Below are 23,114 nucleotides of genomic sequence, written 5' to 3'. Positions count from 1 at the left end.
AGCTGCCCCTTTTGCCCTGCCTTAAAGACAGCCCTGGTTATAGGTCATTATACTTGAACACTCATAATATATGTGTCAATACCAATATATATTGCCTGTTGACATGTTTGGTTTTTAAATGATTTTATTGTTTTATTGTACGTTTTTTGCTCTTTCCCCCAGAAGAAGACCTCTACCTCTAAGGTCGAAATGCGTCTTTCAGTATCTCCAGTGTCCCTTCATGCTTATATCATGCTATGTTTTTCTTTTGTGCATATAACGGCTGTATTATTATTATGTACATGTATTTGACTTACCTACAGAGCTCATGTTTTGATATAAACAAATATCTTTTTTATGTAATAATTTTTTCTAAATAAAATGTATATATTTTTTGAATTTTTTGCCAATTCTTTTGCTGCAATTCAAAACTCCATTGGGGAACCCTTCCAATTGAAGAACCTATGGTAAAGTGTGTAAATAAAATGACTACAAACATGAAAACCCAAATGGATGTGAACAATTCTACAATCTACAAAAAAAAAAAGATTCTCTAAATCACCAGACCAGTGGAAAAAAAAACTATAAAAAAAAGGGAGGCTAATCAATTTTAATTTTTATTTTTTTATTTATTTTAATATATATTTACATTGAGTTATATTTAAAAAAATTTTTATGAAAAGGCAGTACAGTAAATTGTATAAAAGTGCATCTCATTTTATTTGTTACTGAATGATTACTTCCAGTGTAGAATACTCATTACTAACTATAGGCCACATACATTAAAGTGTCTGAAAGGAAGAATGTGATAATATCCAGAAAAAAACTGATAAAATTAGAATTTTTTTTACATAACGGGCACTACACCATTGGGCATACTTTTTGAGCAGTCACCTTAGGAACTATTTTTTTTTTTTTTATTTAATGTAGACAAAGCAGTGAAATCTGTGGTCGCTGTTGGCTATTGCTTTTTTACTTATTACTCTTTTGAAGATCAACTCCATTCCCAAATAATATTCAAGTATACTGTGAATACTAACAGCTTGAACCACATACCCATGTATTATATTTCTACTGAAAAAATATCCCAACCAGATTTTCCAATTTTTCCAAAATATTGTTTCAAAGCCATAAGGTATTACACAATGTATTTTTCTTAGGAAATTGATTTATTGCTTCAACCACTTGCCGACCGCTGCACGCCGATATACGTCGGCGCAGTGGCAGCGGTGAGCAAATGGGCGTACCTGTACGTCCCCTTTCATTGGCGGGGATAGCAGGTGTGTGCTTATTACATACAGCGTGACCGTGCCTGTGGGACCGGTGGACTCGATGTCCGCTGGTCTCCCAGCGATCGTGTCACGGAGCCACAGAACGGCAATGTGCCTATGTAAATGAGGCATTTCCCCGTTCTGCCTTGTGACATGACAGAGATCACTGCTCCCCGTCATCGGGAGCAGTGATCGCTGTCATGTGACTTGAAGCCCACCCCTCCCTACAGTTATAATCACTCCCTGGGACACACTTAACCCCTTTATCTCCCCCTAGTGGTTAACCCCTTCCCTGCCAGTGTCATTTACACAGTAATCAGTGCATTTTTATAGCACTGCTCGCTGTATAAATGACAATGGTCCCGAAATAGTGTCAAAAGTGTCTGCCATAATGTCGCAGTCAGAATAAAAATCGCAGATATAATGTTAGCGTGGTATTTTCATACTGACATAGGAAGCCAGGGCATACTATAACATAGAGGTACACATTACAGCATGGGTGCTCAACCTGTGGCCCTCCAGCTGTCGTAGAACTACATGTTACATAGTTACATAGTTAGAAAGGTTGAATAAAGACACCAGTCCATCCAGTTCAACCTGAGTGAGTGTCTACAATTGTCCCTATCCCTGTACATTGGACACTCACATCGGTCCCTACCCTCAAGGAGCCCACAACCCAAGGTCCCCATTCTTATACTAGGGCCAATTTTGGACAGAAGCCAATTAATCTACCTGCATGTCTTTGGAGGCATTGCAAGGCTGACAGTTACAAGCATGACTCCCAAACACTAAGGCATGTGTAACAATATTGGATTTTTTGTTTTATAAAACTGACAATCTCTAATCCAGATGCAAAGTGTAACAAAAAATCAATTTATCTGCTAGACATGTGCATGACGAAAAAATTAGTTTCATTTAGTTTTGATTCGTTAATCTAGTTATTCGGTTTAGTTCAATCTGATTGGTTCGTTCAATTCGTAATCTGAATTTGTATTCAGAATTTTCTTCAAATTTACTGATTTTACTTATTTCTTTCGATTCAAAATGTTTAATTCAAAACGAAAATTTTATATTCTTTTCAATTTGAATGCAGCAAAGTGAACAAACGAAAGAAAAATCTTCATCAGATGATTACAATGACTCTTTAGATCACCTTTTGGCTTAACAAAAACAGCATCATTTCTAAACGGTACTCTAATAACACACACAGTCTTTCAACATTATAGTTACACAGTAGGTAAGGTTGAATTATATGCCAGTATTACATTGTATATCCCTGCATGTTGCAGTCGTTCAGGTGCTTATCTAATAGTTTATCTAAAAATTATATCTAATAGTTTTTTGAAACTATCAATGCCCCCCCGCTGAAACCACCGCCTGTGGAAGGGAATTCCACATCCTTGCTGCTCTTACAGTAAAGAACCGTCTACGTAGTTTTGAGGTTAAACCTCTTTTCTTCCAATTTTAATGAGTGGCCACGAGTCTTGTTAAACTCCCTTTGCGGAAAAGTTTTATCCCTATTGTGAGGTCACCAGTACGGTATTTGTATATTGAAATCATATCCCCTCTCAAGTGTCTCTTCTCCAGAGAGAATAAGTTCAGAGCTCACAACCTTTCCTCATAACTAATATCCTCCAGAGCCTTTATTAGTTTTGTTGCCCTTCTCTGTACTCGCTCCATTTCCAGTACGTCCTTCCTGAGGACTGGTACCCAGAACTGGACAGCATACTCCAGGTGCAGCTGGACCAGAGTCTTGTAGAGCGGGAGAATTATTGTTTTATCTCTGGAGTGAATCCTTTTTTAATGCCAATATTCTGTTGTGTTTGTTAGCAGCAGCTTGGCATTGCATGCCATTGCTGAGCCTATCATCTACTAGGGCCCCCAGGTCCTTTTCCATCCTGTATTCCCCCAGAGGTTCTCCCCCCAGTGTATAGATTGCACTCATATTTTTGCCACCCAAATGCATTCTTTTACATTTTTCCACATTAAACCTCATTTGCCATGTAGTTCCCCACCCCATTAATTTGTTCAGATATTCTTGCAAGGTTTCCACATCCTGTGGAGAAGTTTTTGCCCTGCTTAGCTTAGTATCATCCGCAAATACAGAGATTGAGCTGTTTACCCCATCCTCCAGGCCTCCGCCAGGTCATTTATGAACAAATTAAATAGGATTGGTCCCAGCACAGAACCCTGGGGGACACCACTACCCACCCCTGACCATTCCGAGTACTCCCCATTTATCACCACCCTCTGAACTCGCCCTTGTAGCCATGGGCGTCCGCAGGTAGTGGCAAGGGGGGTCAAGTGCCCCCCCTAGAATCAGGGATCAGATATTAATTAATTTAGCACAGTTGCATTGCTATTGGGTGCCATCCGCCAGTGGGGTAACACCATCAAGGTGCTGTCAAGCCCCCCCATCAGTGTAATGTGACTTCAGGCTCTTTTACCTGCTCAGTCCAGCAGAGAACTCCGTGTCGCTGTGACAGGAGAAAGGCTAGCCGCGGGCTGTCAGAGGTTTTCCCTGCTTGTCCCCCCCTTTCTCCTGTCAGGGACAAGATACTGTGGCTCTCACCAGGTTCCCCACCCAGCTTCCTGCCAGCTCCATTCCTTCCCTATTGGCCATAACTGAGGGCCAGTCAAAGGAGACTAGGAGAAGAAAGCATCATGGAACATGTAGTCCCAAAGATTAGCAGGCCCATTTTTCATAGAGAAGAGGCAACAGATCCATCAAGAGAGAGATTGAGAGACTGCAGCCTGGAAAAAAGCTTACGGAGAAAGTGCTACAGGACAAAGAATGAGGAGTGTGTTGGGCGGAAGCCAGAGAGAGAGAGACACGCTGCCCAGCACCACCAGAGAGAGAGCCTCGCTGCCCATCGCCACCAGAGAGAGAGAGAAATGCTACCCAGCACCACCAGAGAGAGAAAAACTGAGCCTATACCAGGGTATAGACATGCTGCACTACTGACCAGAGTTGCCCCAGGGGAACCCAGAGTGAGCGATTGTCCAGCCGGAGGGATCACTGCTGTAGTTTTGCTGGGACTGGTAAGAGGGCCTGTGAGCCATTATCCATTACTTATCCTAGGGACTGTACTATGTCTGCAGTCTCTGACCATGATAATGTGATCAAGACATTGTTGAAAAGGAGCGGTGCATGGGTGACCCTAAAATGATGCCCCCCCCTGAAAAAAGTTCTGCGGACGCCCATGCTTGTAGCCAATTTTCAATCCATGTACTCACCCTAGGGTCCAGGCCAACGGACCTTATTTTGTACAGTAAATGTTTATGGGGAACTGTGTCAAATGCTTTTACAAAATCCAGATACACCAAATTATGTGTAGTTAGAATTTGACTGGAGTTCAAAGTAAAATTCGATTTGTTACGTTATTTGGAGCATTCAAGAAAATTGGTTTACATTGTAATTCAGGTATTCGGATATATCCGTGTCTCCGAATAACAAAATAATGTGTCTGAATATTAATTCGGAACGAACAAGACCTCACATGTCTATTATCTGCATAATTTGGTTTGTGAGTTCCTGGGTCCCTACAGGGGGTATTACATGAGATTACCTTCAGCAAGAAGCACATAAATGATTGTATCCCACTTGAGGATAGAGCCAGACGTCTCGGCCCCCGGGAGGTATGTGGCTGAATTCAAATTACCATAGAAAATAATGAAGTGTGCCAGACTGTTCAGAGATTACTTCAGTGATGGACAGAGGAGCTCATGGCTACAAGTCTCTTTAGGAGACTAGAAAATTGCATGGAACTGCTGAGACAGACTTTGCTTTCTGCACTGCTGGGCCTGTTGACTGGTATGTCCTGGAACCCTTTCTGTGCTTATTGCTGCCCGTCCGTCATTGTGCCTGGATTGTGGCCCTGAACTCTGCTATACCAGCTTGTGGCCTGCTACTCATTGTGCCTGGATCATTATCCTGTGACTCTAGACCTGGGGTCTCAAACTGGTGGCCCTCCAGCTGTTGCGAAACTACAAGTCTCATGAGGCTTTGCAAGGCTGACAGTTTTAAGCATGACTCCCACATTCAGAGGCATGATGGGACTTGTAGTTTTGCAACAGCTGGAGGGCCGCCAGTTTGAGACCCCTGCTCTAGACTATGTTCCTGCTGTACCCGATTGCTGCCCTATGTGCTGGCCTGTACCCTCGATGTGCCATACCCTGTTGCCAGAATCCCTGCCCAGTGTGCTAAGGACTTTCCCAGATAGCAAACAATTGTGCCGCAAGTTTGAAAATGACTTGCTAAGATGTTGATAGACCTGCCAGACAATTGTAGGAAGTCCACATTGCATGACTCCAGATCAACTTTCTTTGCAACCATTCTGCAAGTCTGCTGCAAGTTCAGGTTCAGTTATGTTGTGCAATAGTCATCCCACCACAGGGGGCACTGTGGCTGAATTTTTATGCTGTAGACTTGCAGAGCTCTTGCTGTAGACTCGCCACTGCAACTTTGATACAAATTGGAAAAGTTTTAACAAGAACTTGTGCTTCAAGAGCTCTGCAAGTGTAAACCTTGCCAGTAAAAATGTGCAGTGAGCTAACAGACTTACAATTCAACACTGGCACAAACTTGTGGCAGGTTATCCTTGGGTTAAGCCCTGCTGTACCAAAAACTGCTCTGTCCATGTGCCAAGGACTTTAAAGTGGTTGTAAACCCTTACAACCAACTTTGACCTACAGGCAAGCCTAGATTAAGGCTTACTTGTAGGTCCAAGAAATATCTCCTAAACCTACACGGTTTAGGAGATATTTGCCGAAAGACAGGCACCGCTGTGTACGGCACATGCACCGTAGATAGTGGTGCGCTGCGGTCAACGGTGATATGCCGCGAGTGGCGGCTTCCGTGCGCATGCGCGGGAGTGACGTGATCGTGGCTTCGCCGAATGACAGCGGCGGGGCAGCGAGACCCACCGAGAAGATGGATGCTCCGGACTACAGGGGACAGTGGTGACTTCGCTGGCTCCTGTGTCAGGTAAGTGACACATAATGGGCTACTATGCGATGCATAGTAGTCCATTATGCTTTACCTTTGCAGGGAATGAAAGAGAAAGTAAACTCATCAGGGTTTACTTCCTCTTTAACTCCTGCTGTGCCACCTCTGCTCTGCCCTGTGTTCCAAGGTCTTAACTCCACTGTGCCTTCTGTTTCCCCTGTGGACTCTTCCCCTCTCTTTGCTATCCCCTATTACTGCTCTGAGGGTCGCCCTCCGTTGCGGTGCCTTCTGTTTGCCCCGTGGACTATTCCTCTTACTGCAACCCTTCTAGGGTTGCCACCTTTTCTTTAAGCCAAACCCAAACACCTAGTAATGCAGTGCACATAGTGTGCTGCAGAAAAATGCGGGTGTGGCCAAATTGCTTTTGCTGACATTATCACCCTGCCCCCCAGTGATGCCGAACCTGCTCCCAGACAGCCACCCGCAGCTCCCGGATAGCAATAGATTTGTGTATGACTATCTTGGTTACTTGGGGAGCCACAGCCCAGTCTAAATAATGTGTCCAGGTTTCAGGTGGACTGAAACCCAGACACATGATTCAAAACTCAGACTGTCCGGGTGAATCCCAGACAGGTGGCAACCCTACACCCTTCCTGTACCCCGAAATTCCTAATAGACGCCCACCAGCCTGGTTTTGTGTTATCTACCTCTGTGATCTTATCACAATGGGACTTGTAGTTCCGCAACAGGTTGAGCACCCATGCATATATTGGAACTGGCATTTATATGGGGAAATAAAGAAAAAATGTAAATCCAGTTTTTAACTACAAACTCTAAGTGCTTTCACAATTTTTATGGAGTAATATAATGTCAGTGCAGAATCACAGTTCTTCTTGTAGTGCTGAGAGATGTTGGTTGGGAAGGGGGTCATCAGTGACAGACATGGTAACCTCTCCTCCTTCAATAAGATTTCAGTGTTTTTTTACAAGTTCCCTTAAAACAGTCCGTGGATGACCGCCATGACACCGGCATGCTAATGATTCATCACTTCCTCGCCTTTAGCTCCCGCGCCATCTGACAGAGGGTACACGGTCCGCAGAAACTGAGGCACACACAGTCATTGCAGATACTTCCCTATGGGACAAAGACAGAGAAAACACATCACAAACTGTTTTTGACAAATATAGACGTAGAGTCATTAAAACTGAACTCTGAGCACAGTCATTTTCATTCATTGGTTTGAAAAAGTATTCACACCCCTTGACATTTTTCACGTTTTTGTCATGTTACAACCAAAAACGTAAATGTATTTTATTGGTATTTTTTGATAGAACAACACAAAGTGGCAAATAATTGTGAAGTGGAAGGAAAATTATAAATGGTTTTCAAATATTTTGACAAATAAATATGTGAAAAGTTTGGCGTGGATTTGTATTAACCCTTTACTCTGATACCCCTAACTAAAATCTAGTGGAACCAATTGCCTTCGGAAGTCACCTAATTAGTAAATAGAGTCCACCTGTGTGTCATTTAATCTCAGTATTAATACAGCTATTTTGTGAAACCCTCAGAGGTTTGTTATGCTGCGTACACATGATCAAATTGTCCGGCGTACTTAGTCCGGCAAACAATCCAGCAGGTAGTCCGGCTGACTTTCTACCGAACGGACTTGGCCACACACGGACACACAGAAAGTCCGGCGTTTGCTAGCGTGATGACGTACAGCACGTACAACGGGACTAGAAAAAGGAAGTTCAATAGCCAGTGGCCAATAGCTTCCTTTTCGTAGTTGCTTCTGAGCATGCGTCATTCTTAGTCCGCCGGACTAGCATACTGACGAACGTATTGTCCGCTGAAACCCAAGTCCGGCGGAAAGATTGGACTGCAAAAATACTTTCTAAGTCCACCGGACTTTACGCTGAGAAAGTCCGCTGAAGCCCACACACGATCGAATTGTCCGGTGAAATACGTTTCGGCGGACTAAGTACACCGGACAATTTGATCGTGTGTACGCGGCATTAGAGAACCTTAGTGAACAAACAGTGTCATGAAGGTCAAGGAACACACCAGGCAGGTCAGGGATAATGTTTTGGAGAAGTTTAAAGCAGGGTTAGGTTATAGAAAATATCCCAAGCTTTGAACACAAAGTACTGTTCAATCCATCATCCAAAAATGGAAAGAGAATGGCACAACCGCAAACCTACCAAGACATGGCCGTCTACCTAAACTGACCAGCCGGGCAAGGAGAGCATTAATCAGAGAAGCGGCCAAGAGGCCCATGGTAACTCTGGAGAAGCTGCAGAGATCCACAGCTCATATGGGAGAATCTGTCCACAGGACATCTATTAGCCCTTGTACACACGGTCGGAGAATCCGTCGGAATGTGTCTTATCGGACCGTGTTGTCGGATAATCCGACTGTGTGTGGTATGCATCGGACTGATTCCATCGGAATATCCGTCGGACCCAATTTTCCAACTTGTTGGAAATATTTTCTGACCAACTGGTTCCATCGGACATACTCCGATCATGTGTAGAGAATTTTGATCGGACCAAGTGCCACGCATGCTCAGATCAAATTCCTACATCAAAGCTATTGGCTACTAGCCTGAACGTAGTCCCATCGTAACGAAATTACGTCATCGCGTTCTCAATGATCGGATTTTTTGACAACTTAGTCCGACCGTGTGTATGCAACAGTTTCGGACAAGATCCGAAGGGCAAAATCCGACGGACAAAATCCGACGGATTTGGTTGTCGAAATCTCCGACCGTGTATTCAGGGGCTTAGTCGTGTTCTTCACATATTTGGACTTTATTGAAGAGTGGCAAGAAGAAAGCCATTGTTGAAAGAAAGCCATCAGGCGGCACAGTGGTGTAGTGGATAGCACTTTCACCTAGCAGTAAGAAAAGTCGCTGGTTCGAATCCCAACCACGACACTACCTGCCTGGAGTTTGCATGCTCTCCCTGTGCCTGCGTGGGTTTCCTCCGGGTACTCCGGTTTCCTCCCACATTCCAAAGACATGCTGGTAGGTTAATTGGATCCTGTCTAAATTGTCCCTAGTATGTATGAATGTGAGTTAGGGACCTTAGATTGTAAGCTCCTTGAGGGTAGGGACTGATGTGAATGTACAATGTATATGTAAAGCGCTGCGTAAATTGACGGCGCTATATAAGTACCTGAAATAAATAAATAAAAATAAAAAATACAAAGTCCTGTTTGCAGTTTGTGAGAAGCCATGTGGGGGATTAAGCAAACATGTGAAAGAAGGTGCTCTGGTCAGATCAGACCAAAATTGAACTTTTTGCCCAAAAAGCAAAACGCTATGTGTGGAGGAAAACTAAAAGAAAAAAATTCTTAACCTGCCTATAATACAAAAAATATATACAAAACCACTATAAAGAAAAATGACAAAACACTATACACCCCCTTTAGAGTACACATTTTTTGTAATAGTAAAAGAAATGACTATGTGCTCATTATGCTTTAGTCGAAATCTTACTGGGATGTGGTGGCGCTCCCTTATGCCAGTGCGCATGGCCAGTATGGCACCTCCTAAACACGGCAAGCAGCAGCACTCTCCGTAGTCTGAGGCTACTTTGCACGCCAAAAAGCAAGGGACAAATGCTCCGCAAAGGCCTGAAAGAGAGAAGAAGTTTGGGTTAATGAAAACGTAAAAAAAGTGCTCAAGAAAGTGGATTGAAGAATGTTGGTTCTCATTTAACCTAGAAGAGGAGCACTATCAGAGCACTGGTTATCGAGTCTGTGGGTGAAAGCACCGGCAATAAACCAGAGATCAAAGCCAGTTAGCACACAGATTGCCTGCAAATGGGAAAATCTCAATGGAACAGGCCCATTCATTCCCCTTTTCTCAATTCTTAAACTACGGGGAAGAAAAGAACAGTCATGACATGCTTTTTGGGTACATTGTAAAACTTCTATTACGTACAGATGCCCATGTCTTCACAGCAGTCCATAACATCGGAGTTCCATTTACTTTTACTGGTAGAGTAGCTCTGCATTGCCTGGGGCTGGGTGGTCACTGGGTAAGACATTGTGACCTGGAATAGACATGTGCAAAAGGAAAAAATTTGTTTAGTTTCATTTCGTTTTAATTCGTTAATTCATTAATTTCGTTTAGTTATATTCGTTAACTTCCTTAAATTCGTTTTCGGATTTCGTTTTGTTTTCTACCGAATTCGAAAAATCGACCACATTCGAAAATATTTCAACCAAATTCAAAAATATTTCTAACGGATTCGAAATGATTTCAACATGATTCGACATTATTTCAACCGCATTCGAAATGATTTCAACATGATTCGACATTATTTCAACCGCATTCGAAAATATTTTGTGACCTGACTTTAGGGCCATGTATCTCGGGGTCACTTGGTGCTAGAAACTTCAAATTTGTATATGTTGTAGTGCTAGTACTATTGTGTTTGCATACCAAATTTAGGGTTTCTAGCTATAAATGACCCCAAGATATGTGGCCCCAAAATCGAGTCGCAAAATGTTATTAGTTATTAGAGCAGAGAATGACATTTTGCGACCCGATTTTGGGGCCACATATCTCGGGGTCACTTATAGCTAGAAACCCTAAATTTGGTATGCAAACACAATAGTACTAGCACTACAACATATCCAAATCTAGCACTAAGTGACCCCGAGATACATGGCCCTAAAGTCGGGTCACAAAATATTTTCGAATGTGGTTGAAATAATGTGGAATCATGTTGAAATCATTTCGAATGCAGTTGAAATAATGTCGAATCATGTTGAAATAATTTCGAATGCGGTTTAAATAATTTCGAATCATGTCGAATTCATTCGAATTCATTCGTTATATTTCTTTCGTATTCGTTGTAATTTGTTATTTTTTTATTCGGACATTCGGATGCATCCGAATGTCCGAAAGATGCAAAATTCGGCCGAATTTCGATTCGTTACGAAACGAATTGCACAAGCCTAACCTGGAATAGAATACAAAAAGGCATCAGCAATAAGACTAGGATATAGTAAGTATGTATTGGACCTCCTACACCTTAATACAGGACAGATTTGTTGGCGATATCAATACAAAACCTGCAGAGGTTTTGTGAAGAGTAGAGGTGGTGAAACATGGGCGTGAGCTAAGGCGAGGGGGAGACTTCAAAATAGAATGACTCAGCCATATTCTATCTATAAATTACATTTTTTAGGTAGATTGGCAATTTCACCATACGAGGTACGAAAATGTCATTCCCAGAATGCACATGGCGTAGCACTATGGTGGTGAGTCAACCAGCCATTCGCACTTGAACGTGTTCTAGCATGTTCTGACTTGTACTTGCCTGGGTCACACAGAAGAAGAAATAAGGAGAAGTAGGAGAAGAGGATCAAGAAACGGACAGAAATGGTCACGTTCTACATCCAGAGGTGCACAAAACTGGTCAGAAAGCGAAGAGGACACGGAAAGAACGGAATCCTAAAAACCACAAAAGGAAAAGGAGAAGGAAGAAGAAAGTTCAAGAGCATCTGAAAAAGATATTGTTCTTTGCATGCACTTGTCACTATTGTGTACCCCCATTAAAGCGGGGGTCCACCCTAAAGTGGACCTTCCGCTCATCGGAACCCTCCCCCCCCTCCGGCGCCACAATTGGCACCTTTCAGGGGGGAGGGGGGTGCAGATACCTGTACAGTACAGGTATCTGCACCCACTTCCGGGATAGCTCTCTGCGGAAAGGGGCGTAGATTACGCCCCTTTCCGCAAGTGCCCGCCCCTTTCCTGCAAGTGCCCCGCTGCCTGCTGGGAAACACACAGATCCCAGAGGCAGCGGGGACTGTCCTTATTGCGCAGCGCGACTCGTGGATGCGCAGTAGGGAACCGGGAAATGAAGCCGAAAGGCTCCATTTCCTGATTCCCATACCCAAGATGGCGGCGGCAGCACCCGAGAGACGATCTAGAGATCGGCTTCGGGTGCCGACATCGCGGGCGCGCTGGACAGGTAAGTGTCACTATTTTAAAAGTCAGCAGCTGCAGTATTTGTAGCTGCTGGCTTTAAAAAAAAAAAAAAAAAAAAACGCGGAGTCCCGGCGGACTCCCGCTTTAAGGACATATGGAAATCCTGGAGGTCCTCAGTTAAGCACAAGACTGGTTAACAGTGCGTGCTATAGAGGTTTCCCAAAGCTCTTTCAGTCGTAACACTCAAACAGGGCTAGTGCAAGGATTTTTGACACCCTAGGCGAAATCTCATTTTGCCACCCCCCCATTGGCCCCACCCCTGACTCCACCCCTTTCCCCTGCCCATGTATACCCAAGCTTTTTAATGAGGCACCCAACAAATGCAGCCTACCAGCGCCCATCATTTGCAGCCCACCAGCGCCCATCAAATGCAGCCAACAGCACCCATCAAATGCCGCCTACCAGTGCCCATCAAATGCAGCCCCACCAGCGCCCATCACAAGCAGCCCACCAGTGCCCATCAAATGAAGCCCATTAGTGCCCATCAAATGCAGCCCACCATCAAATGCAGCCTATCAGTGCCAATTAAATGCAGCCTACCAGTCCCCATCAAATGCAGCCTACCAGCACCCATCAATGAATGTTTGCTTGCTTCCATTCATTTGGGAGTCGGGACACAGACACAATCCTCTGTTGCTGCTGCGCCTCTGACTATGTGCGAATGGAGCGGCGGCTGCCTAGTTTGCCTAGTGGTAGCACCGGCCCTGCACTCACTATTTGTGGGGGAAAAAGGACATCAATTTTGTTTGGGTGCAACGTCGCGCGACTGCGCAATTGTCAGTTAAAGTGACGCAGTGCCGAATCGCAAAAAAAGTGCTCTGGTCAAGAAGGGGGTAAAATCTTCCGGGGCTGAAGCGATTAAGGGGGCAAATCCTTCCGGGGCTGAAGTGGTTAAGCTGTTACAGTAACGTTTTTTTTTTACCTTTTGGAATAAAGGTTTTACGTGACTCAGTAAAAGCTGACCATCGTAAGCACCCTTGTCAAATTTGTTTTGCCTCAACCCTCTAACTGCTACATCAGCAAGACCGCTTGTTCTGTTGAGAAACAACAGACGTACGGGCTAGATCACCAGGTTAAAATAAAAGAAAGCCTAAAAAAAAAAAGAAAACAAATGCAGCCACCACATCTAAGAATTGGTAAGGTGCAATATTATAGTTTGCTCTTGGTTTTGATATTGTTTTAACGTAAGAAAAGAGTGAGTACAATCTCTGCATTTCACTCTTGTTTACTTCTAAAGCTCTGGAAAAGGAAGAGCAAGTCGTATGTTCCACATATCAATGCAATACATTAGGGAGAGGCTAATTTTAAGATTTCATGCAAAGAAAGAACCTCCCAGAATCTCAAAGATAAGAAAACACGGAATAATGGATGCAAAGTAAGATATGCTTTGGATAAGGTCTAAAAAATAGCAAAGAGTGACAATTATTATATATATATATTATATATATTATATATTTAGTCTGGTTGAAAAAAGTGGTTGATAAAAGTCCATCTAGTTTAACCAATAAAAGGGGAAAAAAATGATGACTTTCCAGAACAGATTTTACATTCGTGATTCATGATAAGATTTTATTTGGGAAGCCATATCCATAGCAGCCAATTGAATTACTTTTATTTATAGAGAGTTGGGCTGATTTTTGATTGATTGTCTTAGATTAAGTCCATTTTGGACGCCTACATTACCGTAATAAGGCTCCATTGCACACTGACTTAAAAAACCTTGCTTCTACAGGAGTTCTGCTTGTAGAAGCAGCTCAATGTTATCCTATGTGTCCATTCACATTAGGACGTTAAGAGGCATATTTTCATACTTGCCAATAGTCCCGAATTTTCCGGGACAATCCCGAAAATCCGACCCATGTCCCGATTTTTTTTATTGGATTGTCCAATGGAGCATACACATGGTCGGATTTTAAGCCAACGGTCTGTCATCACAATTCCCGGCGGAAAATCCGATCGTGTGTACAAGGCTTAAAGCGGAGTTCCACTGAAAAACTGAACTTCTGCTGATTGGATTCTTCCCCCTCTGGTGTCACATTTGGCGCCTTTCAGGGGGGAGGGAGGAGAAGATACCTATATAATCCAGGTATTTGCTCCCACTTCCGCTGTGATCTACACCCAGGGGCGGACTGACCATTTAGCCACTCGGGCACTGCCTGAGGGCCCCCGGTCACTAGGTTTCCGTTACATCAGAGGGGGCGGGGTCACCCATACGTCACTGGGGAACCCCTGGCTTCCCTTACCAGCGTCAGAGGGGGCGGGGGCAGGTGACGGGTGGCCCCGCCCTCCTAATATAAGAAACGTCAGCGCTGGGATCTCCGCAGTGTCTCCGCAGTGGAGACAGAAGACGGATGTATGGACAGCGCTGGACTGAGAGATCCCCTGTCGCTGGATATGATCATCCATCGCTGGACCCCGGAGATCCGTCGCTGGATAGCAAGAGTGGATTAGCACCGCTGGAATCTTTTTTTTATTTTTTTTATTTTTAATAAAGGAATTTTTCAAAAGTGTGTTTGTCTTATTTAACCATTTTTACACTTTCTTTGTGAAATGGTAGGGATACTTTTGTACACCCTTACCATTTCAAACAGGGGGGGGGCCGGGATCTGGGGGTCCCCTTGTTAAAGGGGGCTTCCAGATTCTGATAAGCCCCCCGCCCGCAGACCCTCACAACCACCGGCCAGGGTTGTGAGGATGAGGCCCTTGTCCTCATCAACAGGGGGACAAGGTGCTTTGAGGGATCACAGACCCCCAAAGCATCCTCCCAATGTTGAGGGTATGTGGCCTGGTACGGTTCAGGAGGGAGGGGGGCCGCTCTCTCGTCCTCCCCTCTTTTCCTGCGGCCTGCCAGGTTGCGTGCTCGGATAAAGGGTCTGGTATGGATTTTTAGGGGGACCCCCACGTCAATTTTGTTTTTTAATTTGACACGGGGTTCCCCTTAATATCCATGTCAGATCTGAAGGGCCTGGTAATTGAATTTAGGGGAACCCCCGCGCTTTTTTTTTTTTTTTTTATCAATGAATGAATGAATTGTCGGCTAATACAGAGAACACTCATTGAGTGTTCTCTGTATTACGGGAGCCGACAATTTAGCCGCAAGTGATTTTAAAATACTTTTTTCCTGCACAAATGACACTTTGTGCAGGGGCAGTTCTAAGCACCAGAAACATGCGCCCCTTCACAGGCATACTATAGATACCCCCCAGCTACGAAATTTAAAATTAAAATCACTGCTCCTGAAAAAAACTGACGTTTTTAAAACTTTTTTTTGCATTGATCCATATCCCCTGGGGCAGGACTCAGGTCCCCAAACACTTTTTAGGACAGTAACTTGCATATTACCCTTTAAAATGAGCACTTTAGATTGTGAACGTTCGAGTCCCATAGACTTTAATAGGGTTCTAAAGTTCACACGAAGTTTAGGTCTGTTCGCAGGTTCTGGTGGGAACCAAACAGGGGGGTGTTCGGCTCATCCCTACCTGCTGCATATTGTAGCCTGACGTGACTTAATGATGCCACCAGGTTGCGTCTTTGTAGTAGAGAAGTTATAGGTAGGACATGAAAGCTGCTTGATGTTTTGATCTTATTCAGATCACAAAACGATCAGATGCCTAGGGGTAGGAAGCAGGGTTGCCACCTCATCCCTTTAAACCAGAACACATATGAATTACCCAGGTTCTGAGGCCAATTTAATGCAGATAAGGCACCGAGTGAGTTTAATTACCACCTTAACCACTTTCAGCCCTGGACCATTTTGCTGGCTTAAGACCAGACCACTTTTTGCGATTCGGCACTGCGTCGCTTTAACTGACAATTGCGCGGTCGTGCGATGTGGCTCCCAAACAAAATTGACATCCTTTTTTCCCACAAATAGAGATTTCTTTTGGTGGTATTTGATCACCCCTGCGTTTTTTTTTTTTTTTGTGCTATAAACAAAAAAAGAGCAACAATTTGGAAAAAAATCCAATTTTTAACTTCTTGCTATAATAAATATCCCCCAAAAATATATAAAAAAACATTTTTTTCCTTTATTTTAGGCCGATACGTATTCTTCTACATATTTTTGGTAAAAAAAATCGCAATAAGCGATTATTGATTGGTTTGCACAAAACTTATAGCTTTTACAAAATACGGGATAGTTTTATGGCATTTCTATTAATATTTTTTTTTTTTACTAGTAATGGCGGCGATCAGCAATTTTTTTTGTGACTGTGACATTATGGCGGACACGTCAGACATTTTTGGGACCATTGTCATTTATACAACAATCAGTGCTATACAAATGCAGTGATTGCTGTGTAAATGACACTGGCAGTGAAGGGGTTAACCAGTGGGTGGCAGTGTAGGGGTTAAGTGTTCCTAGGGGCGTGTTACTAACTGTGGGAGGCTGGGCTTTGTGTTAGTGAACACTGATCTCTGCTCCAATCACATGGAGCAGAGATCAGCGTCACTTGTTGCTAGGCAGAACAGGGAGATGCTGTTTACAACGGCATCTCCCCGTTCAGCCGCCCCGTGAGACGATCGCAGATATCCCCGCGGCGATCGAGCCGGCGGGACCCCCGACCGGACTCAAGGGGGTCCCGATTGGCACGCGAGCACGCCGCCGGTGGCGCACACGAGATGGCAGGGCGGCATAAAAAAATGGATGTACCTGTACGCCAATATGCCAGCCCGTGCCATTCTGCCGACGTACATCGGCGTGCGCTGGCCGGGAAGTGGCTAATCAGCCACAGAACCTGTGTAAGTAATACGTGTTTGGTTTAAAGGAATGAGGTGGCAACCCTAGTAGGAAGGCACCATTGCAGGCACACCTGGGCCAGCAGATCTCAGAAAAACAATAAGGGCTCATGCACACTGCTGCTCAAAGGAGCTCAAAGAAGCAGGTCCTACAGGATTTTTAGTGCTTTTGAACTCTTATTTGTTCTGCCTAGAAACGAGTGTCGCCACTTTTTCATCAAGCCAAACCCCAAACACTTTAGCTGCGCACAGGTAAATATTTCGTTTTGGTATACACTATAGGACTGTAACAAACCTGGGACACCTTTGGGCACTCCAAAGAGAATAGTAATTTGGCGGTCATAGTGCCCCCTCACCCTCCTGTCAATATAATGTGTCTGGGTTTCAGGTGGACTGAAACCCGGACACATGACTCAACACCCAAACTGTCCGGGTGAATCCTGGACAGGTGGCAACCTTATTAGAGACTCCCCTCTACATTAGCCAATGTGCACTTGGGCTGTTTCAGGCGTTTGCAGGCATATGCTTCTACGGGAAGAAAAAAAAACCCCCACCAAACTCGTGTTTTTGAGAGGAGCTAGTGCCCAAAAGAGCTCAAAAAGAGCTAAAAAAAAGAGCAAAAACGTTTTTCCAGCTCTTTAAAAAAATTTTTTTGGAAAGTCGTTAAGAAATGACTATCTAGGAGGGTTTGTGAAAAAACAACGCTTATGGTCAAAAGAGCTCGAAAGAGCTTGAACGAGCTCAAGAAAAACGCAAGAAAGAGCACAAAAAAGAACAAGCTTCTTCAAGCTTTTATAGGAAGAAATAAAAGCTCAAACACCTGTAAAAAGAAGCTTTTTTTTTTTAAACTGCAGTGTGCATGAGCCCTGAAGATGTTTTTTTTTAACCAGCCAATTGTTTTTTTTAACCTCGTATGCCTCTAGGTCCGTCGGACAATCCAATCGTGTGTGGGATAATACAATCGTTTTATTTTTTTTAACATTCAGATGGATCTAGAAATAGAACATGTTTTAAATCTGTCCAACGGAATCAATTCCTATCGGGAAAACCGTTCGTCTGTATGCTGGTCTGACGGACCAAATACGACGCAAGGACAGCTATTGGCTACTGGCTATTGGACTTCCTTTTTTAGTCCCGTCGTACGTCATCATGTTCAAAAAATGAACGGACTTTTCGAATGGACTTAGTCCGTTTGTGTGTGGGCAAGTCCGTTCGTTCGGAAGTCCGTTGGGAAGACCGTTGGACCTAGTCTGCCGGAAAGTTTGGTCGTGTGTACGCGGCATTGGAAAATGTTGGTGGTAGAGAAGAGGTCTATCTATAATAGTTGGCTCTTAAAACCCAGAAAGAGGGTTAAAAACAAAAACAAAATTTATTTTATATACATTCTATCTATCTATCTATCTATCTATCTATCTATCTATCTATCTATCTATCTATCTATCTATCTATCTATCTATCTATCTCATATTCTATCTCTCTATCTCTCTCTCTATCTCTCTATCTCATATTCTATCTCTCTATCTCATATTCTATCTCTCTATCTCATATTCTCTCTCTCTATCTCTCTATCTCTCTATCTCTTATTCTATCTCTCTATCTCATATTCTATCTCTCTATATCATATTCTCTGTCTCTATCTCTCTATCTCTCTATCTCTCTATCTCTCTCTCTCTCTCTCTCTCTCTCTCTATCTCACTATCTCTTATTCTATCTCTCTATCTCATATTCTATCTCTCTATCTCATATTCTCTCTCTCTATCTCTCTATCTCTTATTCTATCTCTCTATCTCATATTCTATCTCTCTATCTCTCTCTCTATCTCTTATTCTATCTCTCTATCTCTCTATCTCATATTCTATCTCTCTATCTCATATTCTCTCTCTCTATCTCTCTATCTCTCTATCTCTTATTCTATCTCTCTATCTCATATTCTATCTCTCTATCTCTCTCTCTATCTCTCTATCTCTTATTCTATCTCTCTATATCTCTATCTCATATTCTATCTCTCTATCTCATATTCTCTCTCTCTATCTCTCTATCTCTTATTCTATCTCTCTATCTCATATTATATCTCTCTATCTCTCTCTCTATCTCTTATTCTATCTCTCTATCTCATATTCTATCTCTCTATCTCATATTCTCTCTCTCTATCTCTCTCTCTATCTCCTATTCTATCCTATCTCCTATCCTATCCTATCTCCTATCCTATCCTATCTCCTATCCTATTCTATCTCTATATCCTATTCTATCTCTCTGTCCTATTCTGTTCTCCATCAGTATTCTAGATCACTGCTCATGCAGAAATGTAGAAAGCCTCATACAAAAAAGGAGTGATGAGAAAAGTCACCATAGCTAAAACGTACCTGTTCTGCAACGATGTCTTGGAACAAAGATGTCTTGGAACAAAGATTCTGAATGACAGCTCTTCCTAGAGTTAGGTATTTATACAGCACCACTGAACCAATTCTGGGAGGATAAAGCATGTAATGTGACATCAGGTTTCCACCACCTCCTCTCTTTATGACAGCCGCTCCCCTGTAAAAATTCCTTTCTACCTTATTTCTGCATCACTTGCAAGGTGCCGCTCCCATCCCAACCAACACATTCTCTGCCCATGCCTACCTACCCCGACCCCTGCTGTTTGTTGGGAAAGCATGAAGTAGGGTTGTGACCTTTTCTTCAAGTGAAACCCGAACACTTTAGTGGCACACAGCAATTTTTTTTCATAGTATAAACCAGCCTTTCTCAACCGTTTCAACAGAGAGGAACCCTTGAAATAGTTCTCCGGTCTCAGGGAACCCCTGCTAAAAATTAGAAATCGCATGATACATTAGTGTGATGGTCAGTGGGAAGAACGGTCCTTACACTTGTGGTCATTGGGAAGAATTACCTCCTTAAAGATAGCTAAAAAGATCAATGGTGTCAGTGGGAACTTATCTGAGAGGCAGAAATTGCCCAATGCTGAAGGAACCCCTAGTGACCTTTGGAGGAACTCTGGTTGAGAATCACTGGTATAAACTATACATATATTTTTCTGCTATTAAATAACATTTCTAATCATATGAAGTTAATAAAAAGAGTTCCCCTTTACATCAGAGTCCACAGAGTTCCCCTTTTACATCAGAATCCACAGAGTTCCCCTTTTACATCAGAGTCCACAGAGTTCCCCTTTTACATCAGAATCCACAGAGTTCCCCTTTTACATCAGAATCCACAGAGTTACCCTTTTACATCTGGACTTGCAGAGTTCCCTTTCACTGTAAGGGGGGACTCTGCAGACTCTGATGTAAGGGAAAACTCTGAGGACACTAATAGAAAGGATGCTCTGGGAACCCTGATTTAAGGGGGAACACTGAGAACTCTGATGTACAGAGAAGACTTTGATGTAAGGGGGAACACTGTGGCCTCCGGTGTAAAGGGGAACTCTGATGTAGGGAGAAGACTCTGATGTAAGGGGGAACACTGTGGACTCTGGTGTAAAGGGGAACGCTGATGTAAGGGGTGCTCTGAGAACCCTGATTTATCTTAGTGTACTCACTCAGACTCAGAGGTAGGAGAGAGAAGGGGGGAGATTTCAAATCACAGACAGAGATGGATGGTGCGCTCACTCACCCCTTGGCAGTCAGCACCTCTCATCCAGATGCATCTGTGGCTACTGGACTTCAAATTTCCAGCCTCCACGTTCCTTTTCTGAGGCACAGCGTCTGGGATTGGAGGGATTGGGGGGGGGGGGGGGGGAGGTTGTTAGTGCTAACTTTGGGCAGTGTGAAAGAGAGTGTAACAGACACTCTCAACTTAGACAACTGCAGCCAGCAACCCTGCTAGGAAGCCATAGTCCAGTTTGAATCATGTGTCCGGGTTTCAGGCAGTCTGAAACCCGGACACATGATTCCAAACCCGAACTGTCCGGGTGAATCCTGGACAGGTGGCAACCCTAGCATGAAGTGGAGACACAAAGTCGAACTTACTGATTTACATGTTGAACAGTAGCTTAGGAATGTCCTAGATTTGCATCTAGAAGTATACAGTGAGGGGAAAATTATTTGAGATCCCCAATGATCAGAGAGCATCTTAGAGTGTAAGGACTCCAGCTGAAGGCCTCATACATGCTCAAAATATGAGCATATTTCTTACAGCCTGGACCAACAGTGGAATTTCTGTAACTTTAACACGACATTCTGGATATATCAACCGTCTGGCAGAAGATACAGAAAAGAAAAACCTCAGAGCAGATCTGGGAGAACCGTTGCAAAACAGTGTGCGCCTATGACAAATGATAGGGAATACACCTGTCAGGATCTGCTTCCCTCTGCTGTCTGAAATTGTAATTTCTGCTTATCATATAATTAATTGTGTTTAGCACTTCCTGTCCCTGCTAGGCTTGCTTTACACCTGCCTCCTTGTCCACATCTATTCCATAGCCCCAACATCAGCCATTGAGGAGTCAGCTGAGTTATTTGACCACAGCGTCAGCCACTTGCTCCTTGATGATGCCCAGACATTACTGGATTCAGATGTTGGTTCTGAGGTTGAGGATGGCAAGAACACGAGCCTAGAGAGAGGGAGGAACACTGGTAGACAAATTGCCATTCATGTTCCCCAAGCCGCAGCGTATTGCCAAGTTGTCTCCAGTGGTAATGAGGAAGATCGAGGAGATGGTGATAATGATGAGGTCACTGATGCGACTTGGGTGCCAGATAGAGCAGAGGAGGAAACTAAAGGTGAGGCGGCACAACCCCAAGGAGGCCGACATCAAGAAAGAGTAGAGAGCAGCCACCCCATTCCATCACATTCTGCAGCTGTTATCTCCTGGCCCACTCCCCAAAGCTCAGCTGTCTGGGCCTTTTTCAGCACATCTGCAGCAGATCGCACTGTTGCTATCTGCAAACTGTGTCTCAGGCACATCAAACGTGGCAAAAACACCAACCATCTGGGTACCACATACTTAACAAGGCATTTAACGTTCAGCCACTCAGCCCGTTGGCAAGAGCACCTAAAAGCCACACAAAAGGGGCAAAAATCTTCAGTCTTCCCCTGCTATATCGAGTCATTACCTCTCAGCAGCCTCCATTGACAAGGATGATGGTATAGCACAGGGTGTCCCAGGTCCTAGCAGCACATCTGCCAGCAGCACACCACCAGCTGTAGACTGTAGCTGGCAAAGTTCTCTGCCCCATCTGCTGCATGCGGAAAAAGTAAAAAAATACAGTCCCTGCCACCCACATGCACAGCGTCTGAATGCAAGCGTGTCAAAGATGTTGGCTTTCCAACTTCTGCCTTTTAGCCTGGTAGATTCTGCCCCCTTCCAGAGGCTGTCATCCTGAGTGACCCCGAGGTGTCTGCTTCTCAAGCCTCGGCAAATGTGAGGCACGTGGGCAACCTCATGCTTCAAAGCCTGTGAAAGGACCCAAGAATACGTGGCATAAAGGAAAAAGATGATTACTGGTTAGCAACCCTCCTTGACCACCGTTATAAGGGGGAAGGGCTCAGAAGACATCTCGTCCCCACAGAGAGTGCAGAAGACAAAATCTCTTAAAGCGGGAGTCCGCCGGGACTCCGCGTTTTTTTTTTTTTTAAAAGCCAGCAGCTACAAATACTGCAGCTGCTGACTTTTAAAATAGGGACACTTACCTGTCCAGCGCGCCCGCGATGTCGACACCCGAAGCCGATCTCTCGATCGTCTCTCGGGTGCTGCCGCCGCCATCTTGGGTATGGAAATCAGGAAGTGGAGCCTTTCGGCTTCATTTCCCGGTTCCCTACTGAGCATGCGCGAGTCGCGCTGTGCAATGAGGTTGGACCCGCTGCCTCTGGGATCTGTGTGTTTCCCAGCAGGCAGCGGGGGACTTTCGGAAAGGGGCGTAATCTACGCCCCTTTCCGCAGAGCTCTATCCAGGAAGTGGGTGCAGATACCTGTACTGTACAGGTACCTGCACCCCCCTCCCCCCTAAAAGGTGCCAATTGTGGCGCCGGAGGGGGGGAGGATTCCAATCAGCGGAAGGTCCACTTTAGGGTGGACCTCTGCTTTAAGGACACGTTAACAAGGATTTTATGGAACATTTTTCCTGACTCCAGTAGGTTACAGTGTCGAGGAAAACATAGTTTTGGGTCTTCTGTTGGTCAAGAGAGGATCGTTGGAGAAGGTGTCTGCCTAAGTGAGGCCTTTTGGAATTTT

At 44.1% G+C, this 23,114-nt stretch overlaps 1 protein-coding gene across 2 annotated transcripts; it reads right to left on the bottom strand.

The window, feature by feature from the left end:
- Window positions 1-587: 587 nt before the first annotated feature.
- Window positions 588-19,442, bottom strand: LOC143933654 (cornifelin homolog B-like). 2 transcript variants are annotated; one of them, XR_013263133.1, is made up of 5 exons: window positions 19,306-19,442; window positions 10,148-10,259; window positions 9,701-9,837; window positions 5,364-7,332; window positions 588-5,198 (listed from the first exon to the last, which is right to left on the bottom strand). XR_013263133.1 is itself a non-coding variant. In XM_077456612.1 (4 exons), exons 1-4 carry the CDS (start codon window positions 19,435-19,437, stop codon window positions 7,243-7,245), a joined length of 471 nt encoding a protein of 156 aa, XP_077312738.1. In that variant the 5' UTR covers window positions 19,438-19,442; the 3' UTR covers window positions 588-7,242. The 2 variants fall into 2 exon arrangements, 1 of the variants encoding a protein (XP_077312738.1); XM_077456612.1 differs by having other exon boundaries at window positions 588-7,332.
- Between the last annotated feature and the right edge of the window lie 3,672 nt (window positions 19,443-23,114).

This window comes from Lithobates pipiens, unplaced genomic scaffold (assembly GCF_037356315.1).
Source record: "Lithobates pipiens isolate NorthernLeopardFrog02 unplaced genomic scaffold, aLitPip1_a1.2 Scaffold_27, whole genome shotgun sequence".
Lineage (NCBI taxonomy): Eukaryota > Metazoa > Chordata > Amphibia > Anura > Ranidae > Lithobates > Lithobates pipiens.
This window is presented reverse-complemented; position numbering and strand designations above follow the sequence as displayed.

Bases quoted from the DNA above. Each gene is read 5' to 3' on its own strand.
- LOC143933654 (XM_077456612.1), bottom strand. From the start codon at position 19,437: ATGTCACATTACATGCTTTATCCTCCCAGAATTGGTTCAGTGGTGCTG. The intron at 10,260-19,305 runs GTACGTTTTAGC...TGTCTATTCCAG, and splicing joins AAGACATCGTTGCAGAACAG to GTCACAATGTCTTACCCAGT. The intron at 9,838-10,147 runs GTACGTAATAGA...TCTCTCTTTCAG, and splicing joins CTGTGAAGACATGGGCATCT to GCCTTTGCGGAGCATTTGTC.